General features: G+C 40.8%; 2 protein-coding genes across 8 annotated transcripts in view; both read right to left on the minus strand.

The window, feature by feature from the left end:
• Nucleotides 1-412: 412 nt before the first annotated feature.
• LOC139953365 (protein NDNF-like) lies at nt 413-8,852 on the minus strand. Its single transcript, XM_071952873.1, has 2 exons — nt 8,493-8,852; nt 413-1,735 (listed from the first exon to the last, which is right to left on the minus strand). Exons 1-2 carry the CDS (start codon nt 8,850-8,852, stop codon nt 689-691), a joined length of 1,407 nt encoding a protein of 468 aa, XP_071808974.1. The 3' UTR covers nt 413-688.
• LOC139953148 (protein NDNF-like) overlaps nt 7,040-18,106 on the minus strand; it is a 64,619-nt gene continuing 53,552 nt past the window's right edge. For all 7 annotated transcript variants that reach the window (XM_071952569.1, XM_071952571.1, XM_071952576.1 and 4 more), the window contains 3 exons: nt 17,677-17,926; nt 13,737-13,855; nt 7,040-12,538 (listed from right to left, as the gene is read on the minus strand). In XM_071952569.1, the coding sequence (XP_071808670.1) occupies nt 11,166-12,538; nt 13,737-13,855; nt 17,677-17,926 (1,742 nt within the window). In that variant the 3' untranslated portion in view covers nt 7,040-11,165. The remainder of the gene's footprint in view (nt 12,539-13,736; nt 13,856-17,676; nt 17,927-18,106) is intronic.

Raw genomic sequence — 18,106 nt, forward strand, 5'->3', positions numbered from 1 at the left:
CTATTATGACTGTAGTGAGATACAATGAAGTCACCATTACTTTATATAGCATGTACAGTTGTGATAACTACGGCAGTGATTATAGCTTTCACATACTCGACTTCCATTTTATCCACATCTGCTTTTCTGCTAAAACATCGAATCTTGACTAGTCCTTTTCATAAAACAATATATACACCGACTCAAGAACAAGAAGCGACGAATGATTCTTTATAATATACAATATCATAAATTACAAAATGTTCACATTCTGCGGTCCTTTCCCAATACTTTTCTCATACAACGTTGTAAGAATACAGCTTTACGGTTTATATGCAGACTCTCGGCCAAAGTCATTGTCTTTTTCCTGCGTTCGTTTTATCCAATGTGAAATCTTTCGAAAGAGAATAAATCAAACACTCGTTCCCCAAACAATCCGCTTCCCTATCATGACAGTAGATCCTGGTCAACTGTAAGGGCGCCCTCTTTTGAAATATACGTGTTTGGGATGACTTTCACCCTCAGTTTCTTATACTTGAAACAAGTAAATTATTCATAGTCTCACCGGGTCTCCTCGGCGTACAAAATCTCACGAAGAGTCTGCGTCATTAACTTGATAAGTACTTCGGGGAGGGATCTGCATCGTTTCCACGGCAACATTACACAGTTCACTTAATAACTGTCTTATTGAGGCAGACTCTATCAAGAATCAGCATACCTTCTTCGTTGTAACCCTGGCACTCCTATAGGCCAGCGTTTGCTTTCCAAAACTGCTGACATAAACATCGAAGACGTACGTGGTACCCGGTGTTAGCCCGGTAACCGTTTCCGTGAGTACATCCCTCTCTGTATCAGGTCCACTAACAGGTCGGCAAATCACCTTTTCAGTTCTCTTTCTCATGTCTGGTTCGTGGCACTGCGTATTTCCCTCACGATTACTCTTCTTAGATCGCTTCTTCTGCCTATCTTCGCGTTTGTACAGGCAGTACTGCGATACCTCTTTCGTGCTAAGCCAAGCCAGAGTGATGGAATCACACTGTCGCAGATTTTCAAAGACTTTTATCCGTTTGTCAACAGGCAATTGGGGGAACGGGTATTTGTTTGGTCTCGTCGTGGCGAAGATTCTGAAGTGCGTAGACCCTCTGCGCAAACTCTTCACTTTGACCTGTATGTCGCCCGTTACTTCACGTACGCGGAAATCTTTCAGATCTCGGATGTTAGAACTTCTTATTTTGGTTCCATCTCGCCACAACTCAGCCGTGATGGATTCAGTGCAGGGTTGGACGGTGACCAGGACGTCCTTGACCGTCTCACCGACACTAAAGTTGAATGTTTTAACGGGAGACGACCGACGAACTGACGATGTCCGTAGGTTACCATCCTTGAGGGCAATGTGCTTTCTTGTGGCTGGCCCTGGTCTTGTAATGATGGAGGTCCCTGTGTAAGCAATACTCCTGTTATTGGTCTCGTCTACCGCGAAAAGGTCAAAGTAATAGCGCTGAGCCGGTTCCAAGTTGGTGAATGTGTGCAGTGTCTTCTTTCCTACACATTCCACAATGATATCATCTTCCTCCCCATTGTCTCTATCCCGACCTCCTTTATCTCGTTTACGATCTCGGCGATATCCATCTCTCTTGGTTTTCTCGTTCTCGAAGCCAAATCCTGTATTGGGAGGACGAGCTGGAGGAGCATCCCCATACAAACATGATTGCACACTGCACCATGTATGGTAATTACGTCTTCCCACTTGGTGTATCTCAACATATGCATAAAATAACAAACCTGTGAAAATTTGAGCTCAATTGGTCGCCAAAGTTGCGAGATAATAATGAAGAAAAAAACACCCTTGTCACACGAAGTTGTGTGCTTTTATAGATGGTTGATTTCGAGACTTCAAATTCTAAATCTGAGGTCTCGAAAACTATATGTCACTTCAGAGAGAGCCGTTTCTCACAATAGTTTATACTACCAACCTCTCCCCATTACTCGTTACCAAATTTAATAAGGTTTTATGCTAACAATTATTATGAGTAATTACCAAAAGTGTCCACTGCCTTTAAAGATCAGGAATTCGCTTTCCTTTGATGTTCAACAACTCTGCGTTTGGGTTTGGGTGGAGTTGGCAGTGGTTGAGTAGGGTATTTAGGGGATGGGTTGAATTGGCAGAGGTTATGTACGGTGGGCAGGGGTAGGGTTGGGTGGGCAGGGGCTGGGTTGGGTGAGCAGAGGTAGGCTGTCCGGGTGTGCAGGGCTTGGGTTGGGGGCAGGGCCATGGGTTCGGGGCAGGGGTTATTATGCACGGTGGGCAGGGGTTATTATGTACGCTGGGCAGGGGATGGGTTTTATTATTTATTTATTTTATTTTAAATCTTCGGACATAATTCTTTGTTGGCAGGGGCCGTCCAGGGTAAGGCAAACGTTTTAAAAACTGTCATCAAAGCGATGTGCCCTCCCCTCCCTCCTAGCCGCACTCAAACCTGTTACGCATTTGTATTATTTTATTCAGCAGCCGTGAGATTTTAGGTGGTTACAAACAACAGTAACTTTTCACTGGCTCTATTTCACTGTAATATATAATAACATTTTTTTTTTTTTTTTTTTTTTTTGCAAGTCGCCGGACACACAATGCCTGAAGGCCACTTCAAGGTTTGGGCTACAATTTTTTTCCCCGTTTCACTGTACTCCTTGGGCTGAAACAGGGTTATCCCTTTTACCGTTGATTCGGATGTAGGCTTGGGTATTATCAATCCAAAGCCTGGCCGGTAGAAAGCACGACCCGATCCCCAATTTTACGTAGCAAGTGTCACGACCGAGATTCGAACCCACACTCTGCTGATCAAACAACAGAGCTTGAATCCGGTGCTCTTGGTCGCTTGGCCATTACACGCCACAGTTGCAATATTTATAGTTTGTAGTTTATAAATAAGCCTACCTTTTAAACGCATACATTTTACTCTGGACTTCTTTAGTTGTAAATTGTTATATCACAAACTTACTAAGTTGAACTTATTTCAATCTCATTTTCCATTTTAGTCTGGTATATCAAAATCTCCCTCTAAATATCGGGTGCTTTTCAATTTCCCCCTGACTGGGCCCCATGAGGAAATAAAGAAAGAAAGAAAGTGCGAACTTGTGCCTTTGAGTGCTACAGTTTATTGATGGAGAGATATAAATCACTGTACCTGTTTGTAGAAGTTCTACCAGGCTTCTATGAATGTGGCTTTGTTAATAAGCTTTTAATGTAGGGAGTTTCTCGAATAACCTATGTGACCTTTATTCAGTGGAATTTTTTAGGGGTTTGTACCAGAAAAGTGTCCATACAATTAATAATGCATTCTTGAAGTCCATGTAAACAAAGCTAGTCATGGTAGGTGATGCTGGGCAACAAAACATAAATACACACAATACACACCGAACGATAAAGCAAAGGAGCAACCAAAATAACATAAGAACAATACGGCAATCGCGGGAAGTTGGTTATGTGGACCCCTTAGATGGTTCGTGACGAGCATTCCAGATAGAGTAGAGAGGATGGCAATTTTACTTACCTCTCTTTTGAGGTCCTTTCTCGATGGAGAGACTTACTAGTTATGAATCTCCGTCCACACCGGATCATGTTGCAGGAAAAGAACGCTAGCCAGCGCTCTCTATGTACATTTGTTACAAGCGTACATACAGGTTGCAGTACATACACATATACATGTAGATCGAAACGTTTGTGGTTGTGTGTGACCGCGCAACACCAATGGTCTTTGACACCAAGACTAGTATTATGGCTATAAGCATGCTGTAACCAACCCACAGCAACTGGACGGTATCAATGGTTGATTCACTTGCATTACGATTGTCTGTGTCATCTTGAAAGTCTAACCGAATAGCAGTCAAGGAACGAATCCAATATTAAACTCTGTGATTCGTTTACAAATGCCTTAATAGTCTAGGCCCAGCATTTTTAAAATCGTGCTTGGTTTAGTACACCCCAGGAAGAGTCGGCTTTCGGTCATCAAACCGGTCTTATTGAAAACAAATTAAATCACAGATCTCTTGCTTCAGCTGCTAAAAATCCTTCTCTTTTGCCGCCCATAAATTTTGGAGTAGTCTCCCCGCACCCCCCCCCCCCCAAACACCCCACATCTCTGCGCTTTGCCGATTCACTTCTATTTCCAACAAGCATCTGAGGAATCACACCCGGTTCCCACAATGATTGTTTGGTTGTGTATGATTTTTGTTTGCAAGTTGTTTCATCGTTTCCTTGTCTCTTTCTTCACCAACTGCTGTGGTCTTGATGAAATGGCAGTATATAAACAAAATTGTATGTATGCATGTATGTTTGTTAAAATATCTATGTAAAAGATTTGTACAGCTTTGAAGGTATGAATTTATGTTTCTTAAATATCTTAATGTTTCATTAAGGTTCTTGTTTGATAGGTCGACTAGCTCTCCAAGCTAAAATGTACGGAGAGTGGTGGGTATGGCATCATGAATGTCAACTTATTTGGAAAGTGATTCACCTTATAAATGATGAGTGTAAAACCTCATAACCCTCATCTCAAATCAACCCAAACCACTAGCCTAGCCCTCAACCCAAACCCTATGCCCACCCACAACCCTAGCCATCTCCCCAATACATAGCCATCAGCCTAAACCCTAACCCCACCCCAAACCCTAGCCATCAGCCCAACCCTAGACCCTACCCAAACCCTAACCCCACCCAAAACCCTAGCCATCACCCCAACCCTTACCCAACCCCAAACCCTAGCCATCTGCCCAAACCATAGCCACATCCAAAACCCTAACCCCCACCAAAACCCTAGCCATCAGCCCCAACCCTACCCCAACCACAAACCCTACCCCACCCCAAACCCTAGCCCTCAGCCCAAACCCCATACCCACATGCCAAACCCTAACCCCACCCAAACCCTAGCCATTACCCCAACCCTAGCCATCAACCCCAACCATACCCCAACCACAAACCCTACCCCACCCCAAACCCTAGCCCTCAGCCCAAACCCAAACCCCACCCTAAACCCTAGCCATCACCCCAAACCCTAGCCATCACCCCCAAACTCTAACCCCACCCAAACCCTAGCCCCACCAAAACCCTAGCCATCACCCCCAAACTCTAACCCCACCCCAAACCCTAGCCCTCAGCCAAAACCCTATACCCACACGCCAAACCCTAACCCCACCCAAACCCTAGCCATTACCCCAACCCTAGCCATCAACCCCAACCATACCCCAACCACAAACCCTACCCCACCCCAAACCCTAGCCCTCAGCCCAAACCCAAACCCCACCCTAAACCCTAGCCATCACCCCAAACCCTAGCCATCACCCCCAAACTCTAACCCCACCCAAACCCTAGCCCCACCAAAACCCTAGCCATCACCCCCAAACTCTAACCCCACCCCAAACCCTAGCCCTCAGCCAAAACCCTATACCCACACGCCAAACCCTAACCCCACCCAAACCCTAGCCATTACCCCAACCCTAGCCATCAACCCCAACCATACCCCAACCACAAACCCTACCCCACCCCAAACCCTAGCCCTCAGCCCAAACCCAAACCCCACCCTAAACCCTAGCCATCACCCCAAACCCTAGCCATCACCCCCAAACTCTAACCCCACCCAAACCCTAGCCCCACCAAAACCCTAGCCATCACCCTAAAAACTAGCCATCAGCCCCAACCATCCCCCACCCCAAACCCTACTACCCCCACCCCAAACCCTACTACCCCCACCCCAAACCTTACCCCCACCTGAACACAAGGTAAGATAATACCCATTGGAATGATGGTCTTTGGTAAAACATGAATCCATCGCGAACGCGGCTTTACTGTCCCGGTCTATATACAGGTTACCGGTTTTTGGTAACTCGGCTGCTTGTACTAGTTCGTATTCACCATCTGCCCCTTTCACTATGTCCTACTTTCGTTCAACATAAAGACTAAACCGTAGTGTCGGAAATGAAAATCACAGTCATTTGCCCCTCATCAGAATGCACGCTTTGCAGCCAAAGAGCACAAGAGTGTCTGTATATACGAGGCAACTAATACTAAAATCTGCTACCTTGCTCTGAACATTAATTAGGTATAAATTATTATGTGTCTAGCGTTTAAAGTGTTATACTTATACTTATACTTTAAATGTGTTGCTCTTTATGAGTTTGATTATCAGCTTCAATGTTCATAAGATAGAATCATTACATTCGGAATTGAGTTTAATGTTGTAATGTATTGTGGATAACAAAGTTAAGTATGCCTTCAATGGAAACATTAAATACTAAAGTACTTTTAATGCAAAATGTTTAAACGTTTAAACAATGTTTTACCTTAAATGTCTTTATATATTTACATGTGTACGTTATGAATGGGAAAACAGAAAATTACACAAAAAAACTCGGTTTAGAACTGACTCATTTTTATACATCAAATCCTTGTCAATAATATTAACACAAAAGCTTTTTTTTCAAAAAAGTCTCTGGACAAAATTAAATAATTATTTGAATAATTAATTGAAGTTCTATGTGAAGCAAAGCCGGCTAAACTTTTGATCTTATTTCGATATCAAGGTATAACATTGACAGGATGTATGAGTCAACAAAAACCTGTCGGACCTCAACATTTCAATCGGTCGTCATTTTAAAATCTACTTCTTAAAAATGTACTTTGGATCAGTTTGAGTTTATTTACACAATGAAGAATGATACAAACACTAACAATGCTGGAACATAATGTTTAACGAAAAGATATCAGCGTGTTAGAAAATATTTGAACTTTTTGTCAATAACTCAAAGGGTCAGAGCAACGTTTTGTTCCACTGGAGGTTTTAGAACTAATTCCGTAATTTGGTTTTGTTGTCACATGCTTTGTCTAGTAAAACCTTTATTTCCGTTTTAGGCAGTCCACAAGCTGACTTGTAGTGTGAACTTTAACCCTACCATGATTATATGTGGGAGGGGCACATTTTTAAACTTGGTTAGTTATTTTGTTGTAAGTAATTTTAGTATAAAAATTGACTGCCACTAAAAAAAACACCTGCAAAACACAGTCACTATATGGTTTATAGACATGGATTTGTACATGGAACAACTTTAATGTAATCCAATGTGATATTTAAAATGGGACAGAAATGATAAGTTTTTACATTGGAACTTCAACTCTGATCAAAATTGTTTCACATAATCTCCCTAAGATAAAGGTCATCATTGTCTAAAAGTCTAAAGCAAACTTTTGAAATTCTGATCTTATCACATTTACAACCAAAAATCGTACTAAAGTTGGCTTTTTTATTCTATAACAAGCCTGCCAAAAGACAAAATAACATGTCAATGTATTCTGCAGAATACTTAAAAGTACATTGTACATAATACATGCATAATTATTAAAGCATATGTTACGTGTGATTACATCAGATATACCATTAATTACGTTCAACCATTATGTCCAACCCACGCTGTCCTAACCGTTACCTCCAACCCATTGTGTCCAACCAAGATGTCCGACCCAACACATTTATTATGCCCCGATAAATGTTGCACTTCATATTCATTTATTTTGTTAACTCCAATTGTCCGACAGGTTTTGTCGGTACAATTTTCATGCACATATCAGCGATATGAAGCACATCCCACCACGGATCAACCCTTGACAAGTAGGCATAGGCCGACAGCAAACTGCTGGCAAGAGGTAGCCGGGCAGAATTAGTTACAGTATCTTACAAAAACTATTATGAATCCATCTTTATCTTGAGGACATGGTACTGCCTCAAATCTGCAACGAAAACATTGAAGAAAGAGTTCACCAAACTGTGCCCAATTTCATAAAGCTGTTAAAAGCAGAAAATACTGCTTGACTAATTTCTTTGCCTAGCAAAAATTTAGTGGGGCACCAGCCACAGCAAAGAAAACTTAACGTAATTTTGGCTGTTAACCTGTTTTTGCTAATCAATACTTTTCTGTGCTTAGCAGGTTGTTGTGCTTGAAGGCTTTATTAAATTTGGCCCCGTTTACTGACTTGTAAACCATCTCTAATTGCAGACTCAACGCATTGCGGTCAAACATAATGTTCTATCTCACCTCCCCAGATTGATCTTCACCATTTTAATTCAACGTTTTTAATTTTAATGTTTGAGTTTCTGTGAAAAGGTACAAGATATGCAAGTGGTTGAGAAACAATATTTTGTTTGGCGATAACGAGGAGAAAGGCTTCCACCTTTAAAACATATTTTGTGTCAGACCTTGTACATAATTCAATGGGAGATTTGGGAACGATAGGTGGCAGCAGACTTACCAGGTAAATTGTCATTACTTAGGCCGTGTCCGAAACGGCGACTTCGGCTACAGCTACGGCTAGATCGCGCGCGTCTGCCTATTCTTCAACACTGACAGACGCGCTGATTTAGACGTAGCTGTAGCCGAAGTCGTCGTTTCGGACACGGCCTTACATAGTATTGAGCCTGCGCACCTCGCCGAGAACAATGGAATTTTAAACCTGGTAAGTCTTCTGTCACCAAGCGTCCCAAATGTTCTCTATTGCTGGTTCGCGGTGTTGGTTCACAGTTAGCTGGTCCGCGGTTAGCTGGTTTGATATTAGCTGGTTTGCGGTTAGCTGGTTTGATATTAGCTGGTTCGCGGTTAGCTGGTTTGATATTAGCTGGTTCGCGGTTAGCTGGTTTGAGATTAGCTGGTTCGCGGTTAGCTGGTTTGATATTAGACGGTTCGCGGTTAGCTGGTTTGAGATTAGATGGTTCGCGGTTAGCTGGTTTGAGATTAGCTGGTTTGATATCAGCTGGTTCGCGGTTAGCTGGTTTGATATTAGCTGGTTCGCGGTAAGCTGGATTGAGGTTAACTGGCTCGCGGTTGGCACCCATTTCACATTTTCAAAACAAACTATAACATATAGAAAGACTAAGTTCCAAAGGTTTTTCTAAAGTTTTGGATGACATGATGGCTACGCCACACAGGTCAATACAAACAATAATAACACCCTCTGGTATCAGGATATCCAACAAACACCCAGTCAATTGAAGTCATATTATTCAAACATCAATGCATACTTATAACTTTTTCATTTTTAAAATTTGCACACTTTTTACATTAAAAACAAGGTGATTACGTTTACAAAATATACTTTTTAAACATGCCAGGTTTAAATTCGCAATTGAGATTCCGTAGGACTTAATCGTCTCTTTCATAAGGCGTTTAAAATCCAACAACAACAAAAACAACAACAATAATAAAACAAAACAAACAACAACAACAACAACGAATCCGAATAGAACAAAATTACTGGCCACAAAAAGGATTGATTAACTGAAGTCGAAGTCTTGCAGGCCGCATTTCATACACATTTTATTATAAATTACGATCATTTTCAAAGAATACAAATTTGAAATTTACAAAAAGCCGTTTTAGACCGATGAAAAATGTATTGATGGTCTGGTTAAACAAAGGAAAATCACAAACAAACAAACGTCGGAATCATCTTTGGATACCTAAACTAAAAAATATAAATTTTTAAATAACAATAAAGCAAAATTAATGAGGAGAACTTATACAAAAAAGAATAATGAATGAATTTGACAAAACCATTGGGTGCTTCGAAAAAATATACACATTTACAAATTGTAAGTATAGTGCAAGTTAAGCAGTCAGCATAATGCACGATACATTAATACTATTTACATAAAGCGGTTCCAGAACTTGTTGTTGGTGCCTTAATTTTAACTAAATTAATTTTCAAACCTGATCCCTGTTTTAGTAGTATACATTATGCTTATTCATTGTCAAGTATTTGAAGTTTGCTGTGAAGGATGATTCGGTAATGCAATTATAACAGTCTCATGACATGTACTCAGTCAGGCACTTGGCTCACAATCGAGTTATGAGCCAAGTTACATTGTCTTATTAGAGCTTTAGTCTGGTGACCAGTGCATGATCGGGTATTACGTCTTTGAAACAGTTTCCTTTGGGTTAGTAATAATGTGCGTTTGTTGAGCTCAACAAACGATTATACGGATGTATACTACAGGCATGGCATTATCCCCTTTGCAATGACGCCCAACTAATCACCAGTTTATGCGTGCGTTCGATTAGCTTCCCTGGGTCGACACCGCGGTACTCATTCGGGTGAGCCCCTGACCGCGAAGAGTGTTATGTCACACTAGCCCTCTCGTGGTGACGACATGCACCTCGGGCCTGCCCCAAGTGACCCGTTCCACGAGCAGGGCACTGTAGCCTGGGTGAGCCACTGGAATGACGTCGAAGCTATTTGAACTAACCGGGGGCAGACCATGGGAAGCTAATCGAACGCACCCTATGTATCGGTCTATGACGTAACACTCTTCGCTGTCCAGTGATTGTGTTGACTTTTCGTCATGACCTTGGTTGTCTATTTAGGCTTTCTAAATTCCTAACCATCCAAGTCAACGGGCACATAAACTAGGCACATTTGATAGAATAGGATACTCATTAACAGTATTGTATACCACCAATACTATTATGACTGTAGTGAGATACAATGAAGTCACCATTACTTTATATAGCATGTACAGTTGTGATAACTACGGCAGTGATTATAGCTTTCACATACTCGACTTCCATTTTATCCACATCTGCTTTTCTGCTAAAACATCGAATCTTGACTAGTCCTTTTCATAAAACAATATATACACCGACTCAAGAACAAGAAGCGACGAATGATTCTTTATAATATACAATATCATAAATTACAAAATGTTCACATTCTGCGGTCCTTTCCCAATACTTTTCTCATACAACGTTGTAAGAATACTGCTTTACGGTTTATATGCAGACTCTCGGCCAAAGTCATTGTCTTTTTCCTGCGTTCGTTTTATCCAATGTGAAATCTTTCGAAAGAGAATAAATCAAACACTCGTTCACCAAACAATCCGCTTCCCTATCATGACAGTAGATCCTGGTCAACTGTAAGGGCGCCCTCTTTTGAAATATACGTGTTTGGGATGACTTTCACCCTCAGTTTCTTATACTTGAAACAAGTAAATTATTCATAGTCTCACCGGGTCTCCTCGGCGTACAAAGTCTCACGAGGAGTCTGCGTCATTAACTTGATAAGTACTTCGGGGAGGGATCTGCATCGTTTCCACGGCAACATTACACAGTTCACTTAATAACTGTCTTATTGAGGCAGACTCAATCAAGAATCAGCATACCTTCTTCGTTGTAACCCTGGCACTCCTATAGGCCAGCGTTTGCTTTCCAAAACTGCTGACATAAACATCGAAGACGTACGTGGTACCCGGTGTTAGCCCGGTAACCGTTTCCGTGAGTACATCCCTCTCTGTATCAGGTCCACTAACAGGTCGGCAAATCACCTTTTCAGTTCTCTTTCTCATGTCTGGTTCGTGGCACTGCGTATTTCCCTCACGATTACTCTTCTTAGATCGCTTCTTCTGCCTATCTTCGCGTTTGTACAGGCAGTACTGCGATACCTCTTTCGTGCTAAGCCAAGCCAGAGTGATGGAATCACACTGTCGCAGATTTTCAAAGACTTTTATCCGTTTGTCAACAGGCAATTGGGGGAACGGGTATTTGTTTGGTCTCGTCGTGGCGAAGATTCTGAAGTGCGTAGACCCTCTGCGCAAACTCTTCACTTTGACCTGTATGTCGCCCGTTACTTCACGTACGCGGAAATCTTTCAGATCTCGGATGTTAGAACTTCTTATTTTGGTTCCATCTCGCCACAACTCAGCCGTGATGGATTCAGTGCAGGGTTGGACGGTGACCAGGACGTCCTTGACCGTCTCACCGACACTAAAGTTGAATGTTTTAACGGGAGACGACCGACGAACTGACGATGTCCGTAGGTTACCATCCTTGAGGGCAATGTGCTTTCTTGTGGCTGGCCCTGGTCTTGTAATGATGGAGGTCCCTGTGTAAGCAATACTCCTGTTATTGGTCTCGTCTACCGCGAAAAGGTCAAAGTAATAGCGCTGAGCCGGTTCCAAGTTGGTGAATGTGTGCAGTGTCTTCTTTCCTACACATTCCACAATGATATCATCTTCCTCCCCATTGTCTCTATCCCGACCTCCTTTATCTCGTTTACGATCTCGGCGATATTCATCTCTCTTGGTTTTCTCGTTCTCGAAGCCAAATCCTGTATTGGGAGGACGAGCTGGAGGAGCATCCCCATACAAACATGATTGCACACTGCACCATGTATGGTAATTACGCCTTGGATTGAGTGCAACACAATACACGATGGGCTCTCGATAGATCACGTCAGAGGGGCTTGGTTTCCAAGCTAATGACACCTTATTCTTCCTAAATGAAGTGATGTCAAGCCGTGGGTCGGTGGGCAACTCTGGGTACAAGTGGTCTGAATCCGGGGTCGTGGTGGCATAGATTTGCACACTCGTGCTCTTCTCTAAACTGTGGATCTCCAGGGTGTAAATTCCAGCTGGAGAGTTGTAGGTGACGTATGTGCTGACGTCATACCCAGTGTAGGTCTTCACCACAGTACCAACCTTTGCGTTTGGATGTCGGCGAGGGCGCTGTTCACTTAATTGATCGTCACCTGTAGACAAAAAAAACACGTTCAATTAATGAAACATTGATGTAATAAGAGATCACATTGTTATAATGTTCGTATTTGCACACCGATCGTGCTAACCTGTTACGCAGTAATAGGCAAGAATGGGAGTATAAGAACAAGAACGACGGCAACAGCAAGTAATGAGAACGAAGTCAAACCCACACAAATTAACATGGGGAATAGCGATAGCACAGAGATAATGAACGAAAACGACTACAAACGACAACAAGAACATACAAAAGATGGGGAAATAGAGGATGAAACTGAACAATTGATGAGAAGCCCAACATTACTTCAAGTTGTTGTTTTCTTTAGGACAAAGGGGTGGTTGCTCTTAAATAAAGGCACTGGACACATTTGGTTATTGTCAAAGACCAGTATTCTCACTTGCTGTATCCCAATAAATATACACAAATAAAATGACAAAAAGAACTCCAGGTCTGAAGTCTTTTAATATATCGGTTGGAAAATGTACCTCTTTCTCACAAAACTACTTTACTTCAGAGGGAGCCGCTTCACACAATGTTTTTTTTTTTCTTTCTTTTTTTATATCAACAGCCCTCCATTGCTCGTTACCAAGTTATTTTTTTATTAAACAAATATTTTTTAGTAATTACCAATAGTGTCCAGTGCCTTTAAATTAACATGTATTGATCCCGCTTTAAATTTTCTGTATAAAAGTCAAACAGTGGGTTTCCCTTGTAATTTATTACTCGATACTTGAAATAAAAAGTTTCACCTTGTTGAGGATATCTCTCTCCTGCCGCTTCCCATTGTATTGTTATGCTATGATTACAAATAAGACGGCTAGAAGACACACTGGTATGTTTATCCAGAGGTAAAATGTTTGAATCCCTCTGTAGTAATGTTTCGTTTAAATTTTATTGATTTAAGTGTCGAAATTTACGTCTAAACCCTCTTGAGTGAGTTGTGGTGGGAGGGGGCGGGGATGGGTAACGTTAATTTGAAAGTTGCCTCTCTGCGGGTTTTATAAATGAACTTTTTGTGTTCGTTTTCATTTTAATGTATACTTTTTTTTAATTCAGCAAGTAGGCTGCAATGAGCAGTTTTATTAAATACACCATAAGAAGAATAATTTACACAAAAAGTGAGTTAAATCAAAACCTTAGACAGTTTACAACAAGACTTGGCATGAATTTGATAAGAATAATCTACATACTTGATCCGCTTCCATCTTCAGGTAAATCCATGAGAGACAAAGTCCACTGCAGTTCAGCCGCACAAGGTGTGACTGTTATCGCTACAGGGGCGCTGTCTTCTTCTACTAGGAAGTAAAAACTGTTGGCAAGAACACATCACATCAAAACATCAATATCAGAGTCTTAACCCGGTGTTCGTACCTTTGGTATTACTTAATTACTCAAAAAACTAACGATCAAACAAAACACACTTGGTAAGAAACAATGTAGCTGTATAATGTGATTTCGGTTGATAATGTCACCGTGGTCAAGTGGCTAGATTGCAAGACTTGCAGTCACAAAGTTGTGGGTTCAAATCCCCCATGATAACCACTTATATCACAATGACTTGAATAAATATTGTCGTCTATAGTTACTGAATCAAAATTTCTTGATTTGTGTAATTTATAGTCATATAGTCATAAACGTTAAACCAATGTTTGTATGAGGAAGATTGGCTGTTGCCAGCTTGGTGTTTATAACCCTTTGTGGGAGTTTACCGAGTTCCCTTGATGTGTGAAGATCATTCACACAAACAACAAACAAACAAACAAACAAACAAACAAAAAACAAACATTTTGAATAACTTTCCCTACGAAGGAATGTGGTTTTACTTTTAGAGAGTGAGGGATTCAAAACAAATTTGAATTTGAGAACCATTTCTGTATGAAACGTTTCTCAGATTGTGTATTCCAAGTGTGGATTGTTCGCCCTAGGCGAGGACATAACCGCTTGAGATTTTCGGCAATAAATATCTTTAATAAAACAAAATCACATGTTACTTTTAATTTATATATAAAGTAACAGAACATTTAAAAAGCAAACAAAACATGACAAGTAAAATTGACCTCTTTCTAAAATAATATGTGTTCTTCAGAGGGGGGCGTTTCTCACAATAAATACTATCAACAGCTCTCCATTACTTATTCGTTACCAAATCAGTTTGGATGTTGACAATTATTTTCAGTAAATACCAATATTGTCTAGTGCCTTTAAGCGCTTACAAGTTAATTGTATATAGAAAAATATTGGAACATGTCCAATATTTTAATATCTGATACAACTGTTTCAGATGTAGGGGAAGTGTCCGTATTATGACAAAAACCAAACAGAGCCAGAACACACACGACATGAACATTGGTCTGCTACTAAAATATTGAAGTCATGACGATCTCATATCTAATACACATGACCTTTCAACCACATGACCTTGCACATGACCTTTCAACACCACTCCCTGGTTAACACAGTCACTAGTGTCACACCCCAACTTTAATAACAAAATACCCGTAAAAACCAAAACCTCATATCGGTTAAAAATTCGGGGTTGAAGTCTTATGAGCAATGACCAGTTCCCTTTCTCTATGGTCTAACCATGTCTATCCTTGTCAACCATGTCTTTAAAAAAAAAGCGAACGGACGCGTCGCTTGCTTTTGTGTTTGAAATGTTTTGCCATTTCTTCAAAGAAACAGATTGCTTATTAATGAATAAATACAGAAAGAACAGTTTGAAGACGAATTATGACTGTATCCGAGACTTGTTATGGTAGCTGTCCATTTCACCAGATACAATTAAATTCATGAGAATTGATATGATCACAATCTTCTTGAAATCAAACCTTCCTTTGTACGGAAACTTAAGTAGCGTGGTTAACAGTGAATGCACCAAACCACACCAACTAAACGGTCCTTAATTTCTATAATAAATCAATTACCAACCCAACCCATCTGAATCCAAATGCATGTTTCTGTAAATTCTGTTGGATTACTGGATCAGACATGAATAAAATGATTACAAGCAGATCCCTGGTGTTAAAGCTTGATGTTTCTCTTTGCAGGTTTCAGGCTTTCTGGCAGGACGCCATGATTGATCATCAACTTCACGCCCAAGCGGTATACAGTTTATTTGCACAGTGCCATTTTCCCATGGTTTGGCATTGCTTTCAAGTTCACCGTACCGACGATGTTAAGAGCAGTGGACACCATTAGTAATTGTCAAAGACCAGTATTCTCAATTAGTGTATCTCAACATGTGCATAAAATAACAAACCTGTGAAAGTTTGAACTCAATTGGTCGTCGAAGTTAGGAGATTAACGGCAGAATAAACACCCTTTTCGCACAAGTTATGTGCTTTTAGATACAATGAATTCGAGACCTCAGCGAGGTATATTTTAGTGAAAAACTAATTCTTTCTCAAAAACTACCTTACTTCAGAGGGAGCCTAATCTCACAATGTTGTATACTATCAACAGCTCGCCATTGCACGTTGCCAAATAAACTTTCATGCTAACAATTATTTTGAGTAATTACCAACAGTGTTCAGGCCTTTAAACCAATTCTACAATGTCTGAGCATATGACTATAAGGTCTTGTCCTAGCTCAATGGTCTGTATGGCGGTCTGAGTGATCAAGTTGGATTGGAAATCCAAGTTAGCTTGCCAATCTACATCAATTAACGACTTTGTTTTTGCAACAATTTCATAGGTGCGTCCCAACATTAAAGGTGTTGAATGAGGAACACAAAACAAACCGCAAAAGCTGATCAACTTTTTCCCACGTTGATCATGGGAACAACCATGGAGGAAGGAACATCCCTCTGTGGTTACACCATGGCTATATACATCGTACTGTATAACCTGGCTTCAGGCTTCCGGGAATCCGGTTGACGATCAAAACAAACGGATTTCACACCTTTATTTCCCACGGGAACGCGAGAAAACTTTCACCCGCACTAATAAACGTTCGATCTTAACACGTTGTGTTAACGTTGTTTAGGTGTTTAACAAGATGGTTTTAGAAACTGACGAATAAGCAAATGATAGTAATTATTCAATCACAATATCCGTAGCAGGACTTGTACCAGTCACTGTAAGTAGGTCGAGAGACAAACGGATATGTGGAGATCAACGTATCTCTGATCATGCTCTGATTGAATATTATTGAGGTGTTAAAAACACTAAACATTGCACCTACACCTCTTCATTTTTAAAGGCAGTGGACACTATTGGTAATTGTCAAAGACTAGCCTTCATAGTTGGTGTATCTCAACGTATGCATAAAATGACTAACATGTGAAAATTTTAGCTCAATCGGTCATCGAAGTTGCGAGATAATAATGAAAGAAAAAACACCCTTGTCACACGAAGTTGTGTGCGTTTGGATGGTTGATTTCGAGACCTCAAGTTCTAAACTTGATCGAGGTCTCGAAATCAAATTCGTGGAAAATTACTTATTTCTCGAAAACTATGGCACTTCAGACGGAGCCGTTTCTCACATTGTTTTATACCATCAACCTCTTCCCATTACTCGTCACCAAGAAAGGTTTTATGCTAATAATTATTTTGAGTAATTACCAATAGTGTCCACTGCCTTTAAATCATTCTTAGTTTGTGCATGGAGCAATAGTTTGTGCCAAGTTTGAACAGACTTGTGGACCGAGTCTATTACACACACTGTGCAGACACGGCCAGGGTAGCGGTTGCTGATGGGGTCACATCACCCAGGACCGGGTAACACTAAGGGTCAAGGCGAGGTTAGAGATAATATTTTCATTGGTCCCATGGGGGGGTTTCTGCATATTTCGAATGTCAAAGAGTAAGCTGCCCGATTTAAAATATTTGTTTTACCTGTAGCTCCAGTGAAAGCACTATTTGTATAGGGTGGGGATTTGACTGAAAGGTCAGCTTGCTAAAACCATAGAGTATGATGTTAAAACAAAGAAGAAATGATGACCCATTGTAGACCCAGAAAACAGAAAACACAAAAAGGGGTTGAGAGCAAATTTGCAAATCTTGAAAGGGAAGTCAACTCATGTATTAATCAAACGCGGTTCAGAAATCCAGTGCGATAGCTTACACAGGTTGCAAATTTACACAAAAAGACCACTGCTTTAAAACAGACGCCATTACAAACATACTTACAATTTACGTGAGTCTTGAAAAACGTAGTCTTTTGTCTCAGCTCCATCTGGAAGCAGCTTCGTGTCCGCAACTGACTCTGGGTTTGACATTTGATGGATGAATAATTCCTCGTCGCGAGATGGAAATGGTTGGCTCATTGCCAGCCTGGAGAAGGCGAGCAGCAGTAAAATGAATACCATACTCAGCGAATGCATGACTGTAAAGGGTCCAAGGCGGTTATCCGTCGTTGTATACATGCTCATGTCCAGACCTATGGCCAAAAAGGAAAAGAAAATATGAAAATGAGTCAACTACCACCATACATAAAAATGCATCAAAATTCCACCTCAACTCAAAAACGTGCAACGAGATGTAACAATAATGACATTTGTCAGAATGTCAGATACTTAAACACTTCAACCGCATAAATAGTTTCCCTTTTTGCTGGTAC

This window comes from Asterias amurensis, chromosome 21, assembly GCF_032118995.1.
Source record: "Asterias amurensis chromosome 21, ASM3211899v1".
Classification (NCBI taxonomy): domain Eukaryota; kingdom Metazoa; phylum Echinodermata; class Asteroidea; order Forcipulatida; family Asteriidae; genus Asterias; species Asterias amurensis.

Coding starts and splice junctions, on each gene's coding strand:
- LOC139953365 (XM_071952873.1), bottom strand. CDS start 8,852: ATGGGTGCCAACCGCGAGCCAGTTAACCTCAATCCAGCTTACCGCGAA. Junction 1,736..8,492: donor GAGAACATTTGGGACGCTTG/GTGACAGAAGAC, acceptor GCATATGTTGAG/ATACACCAAGTGGGAAGACG.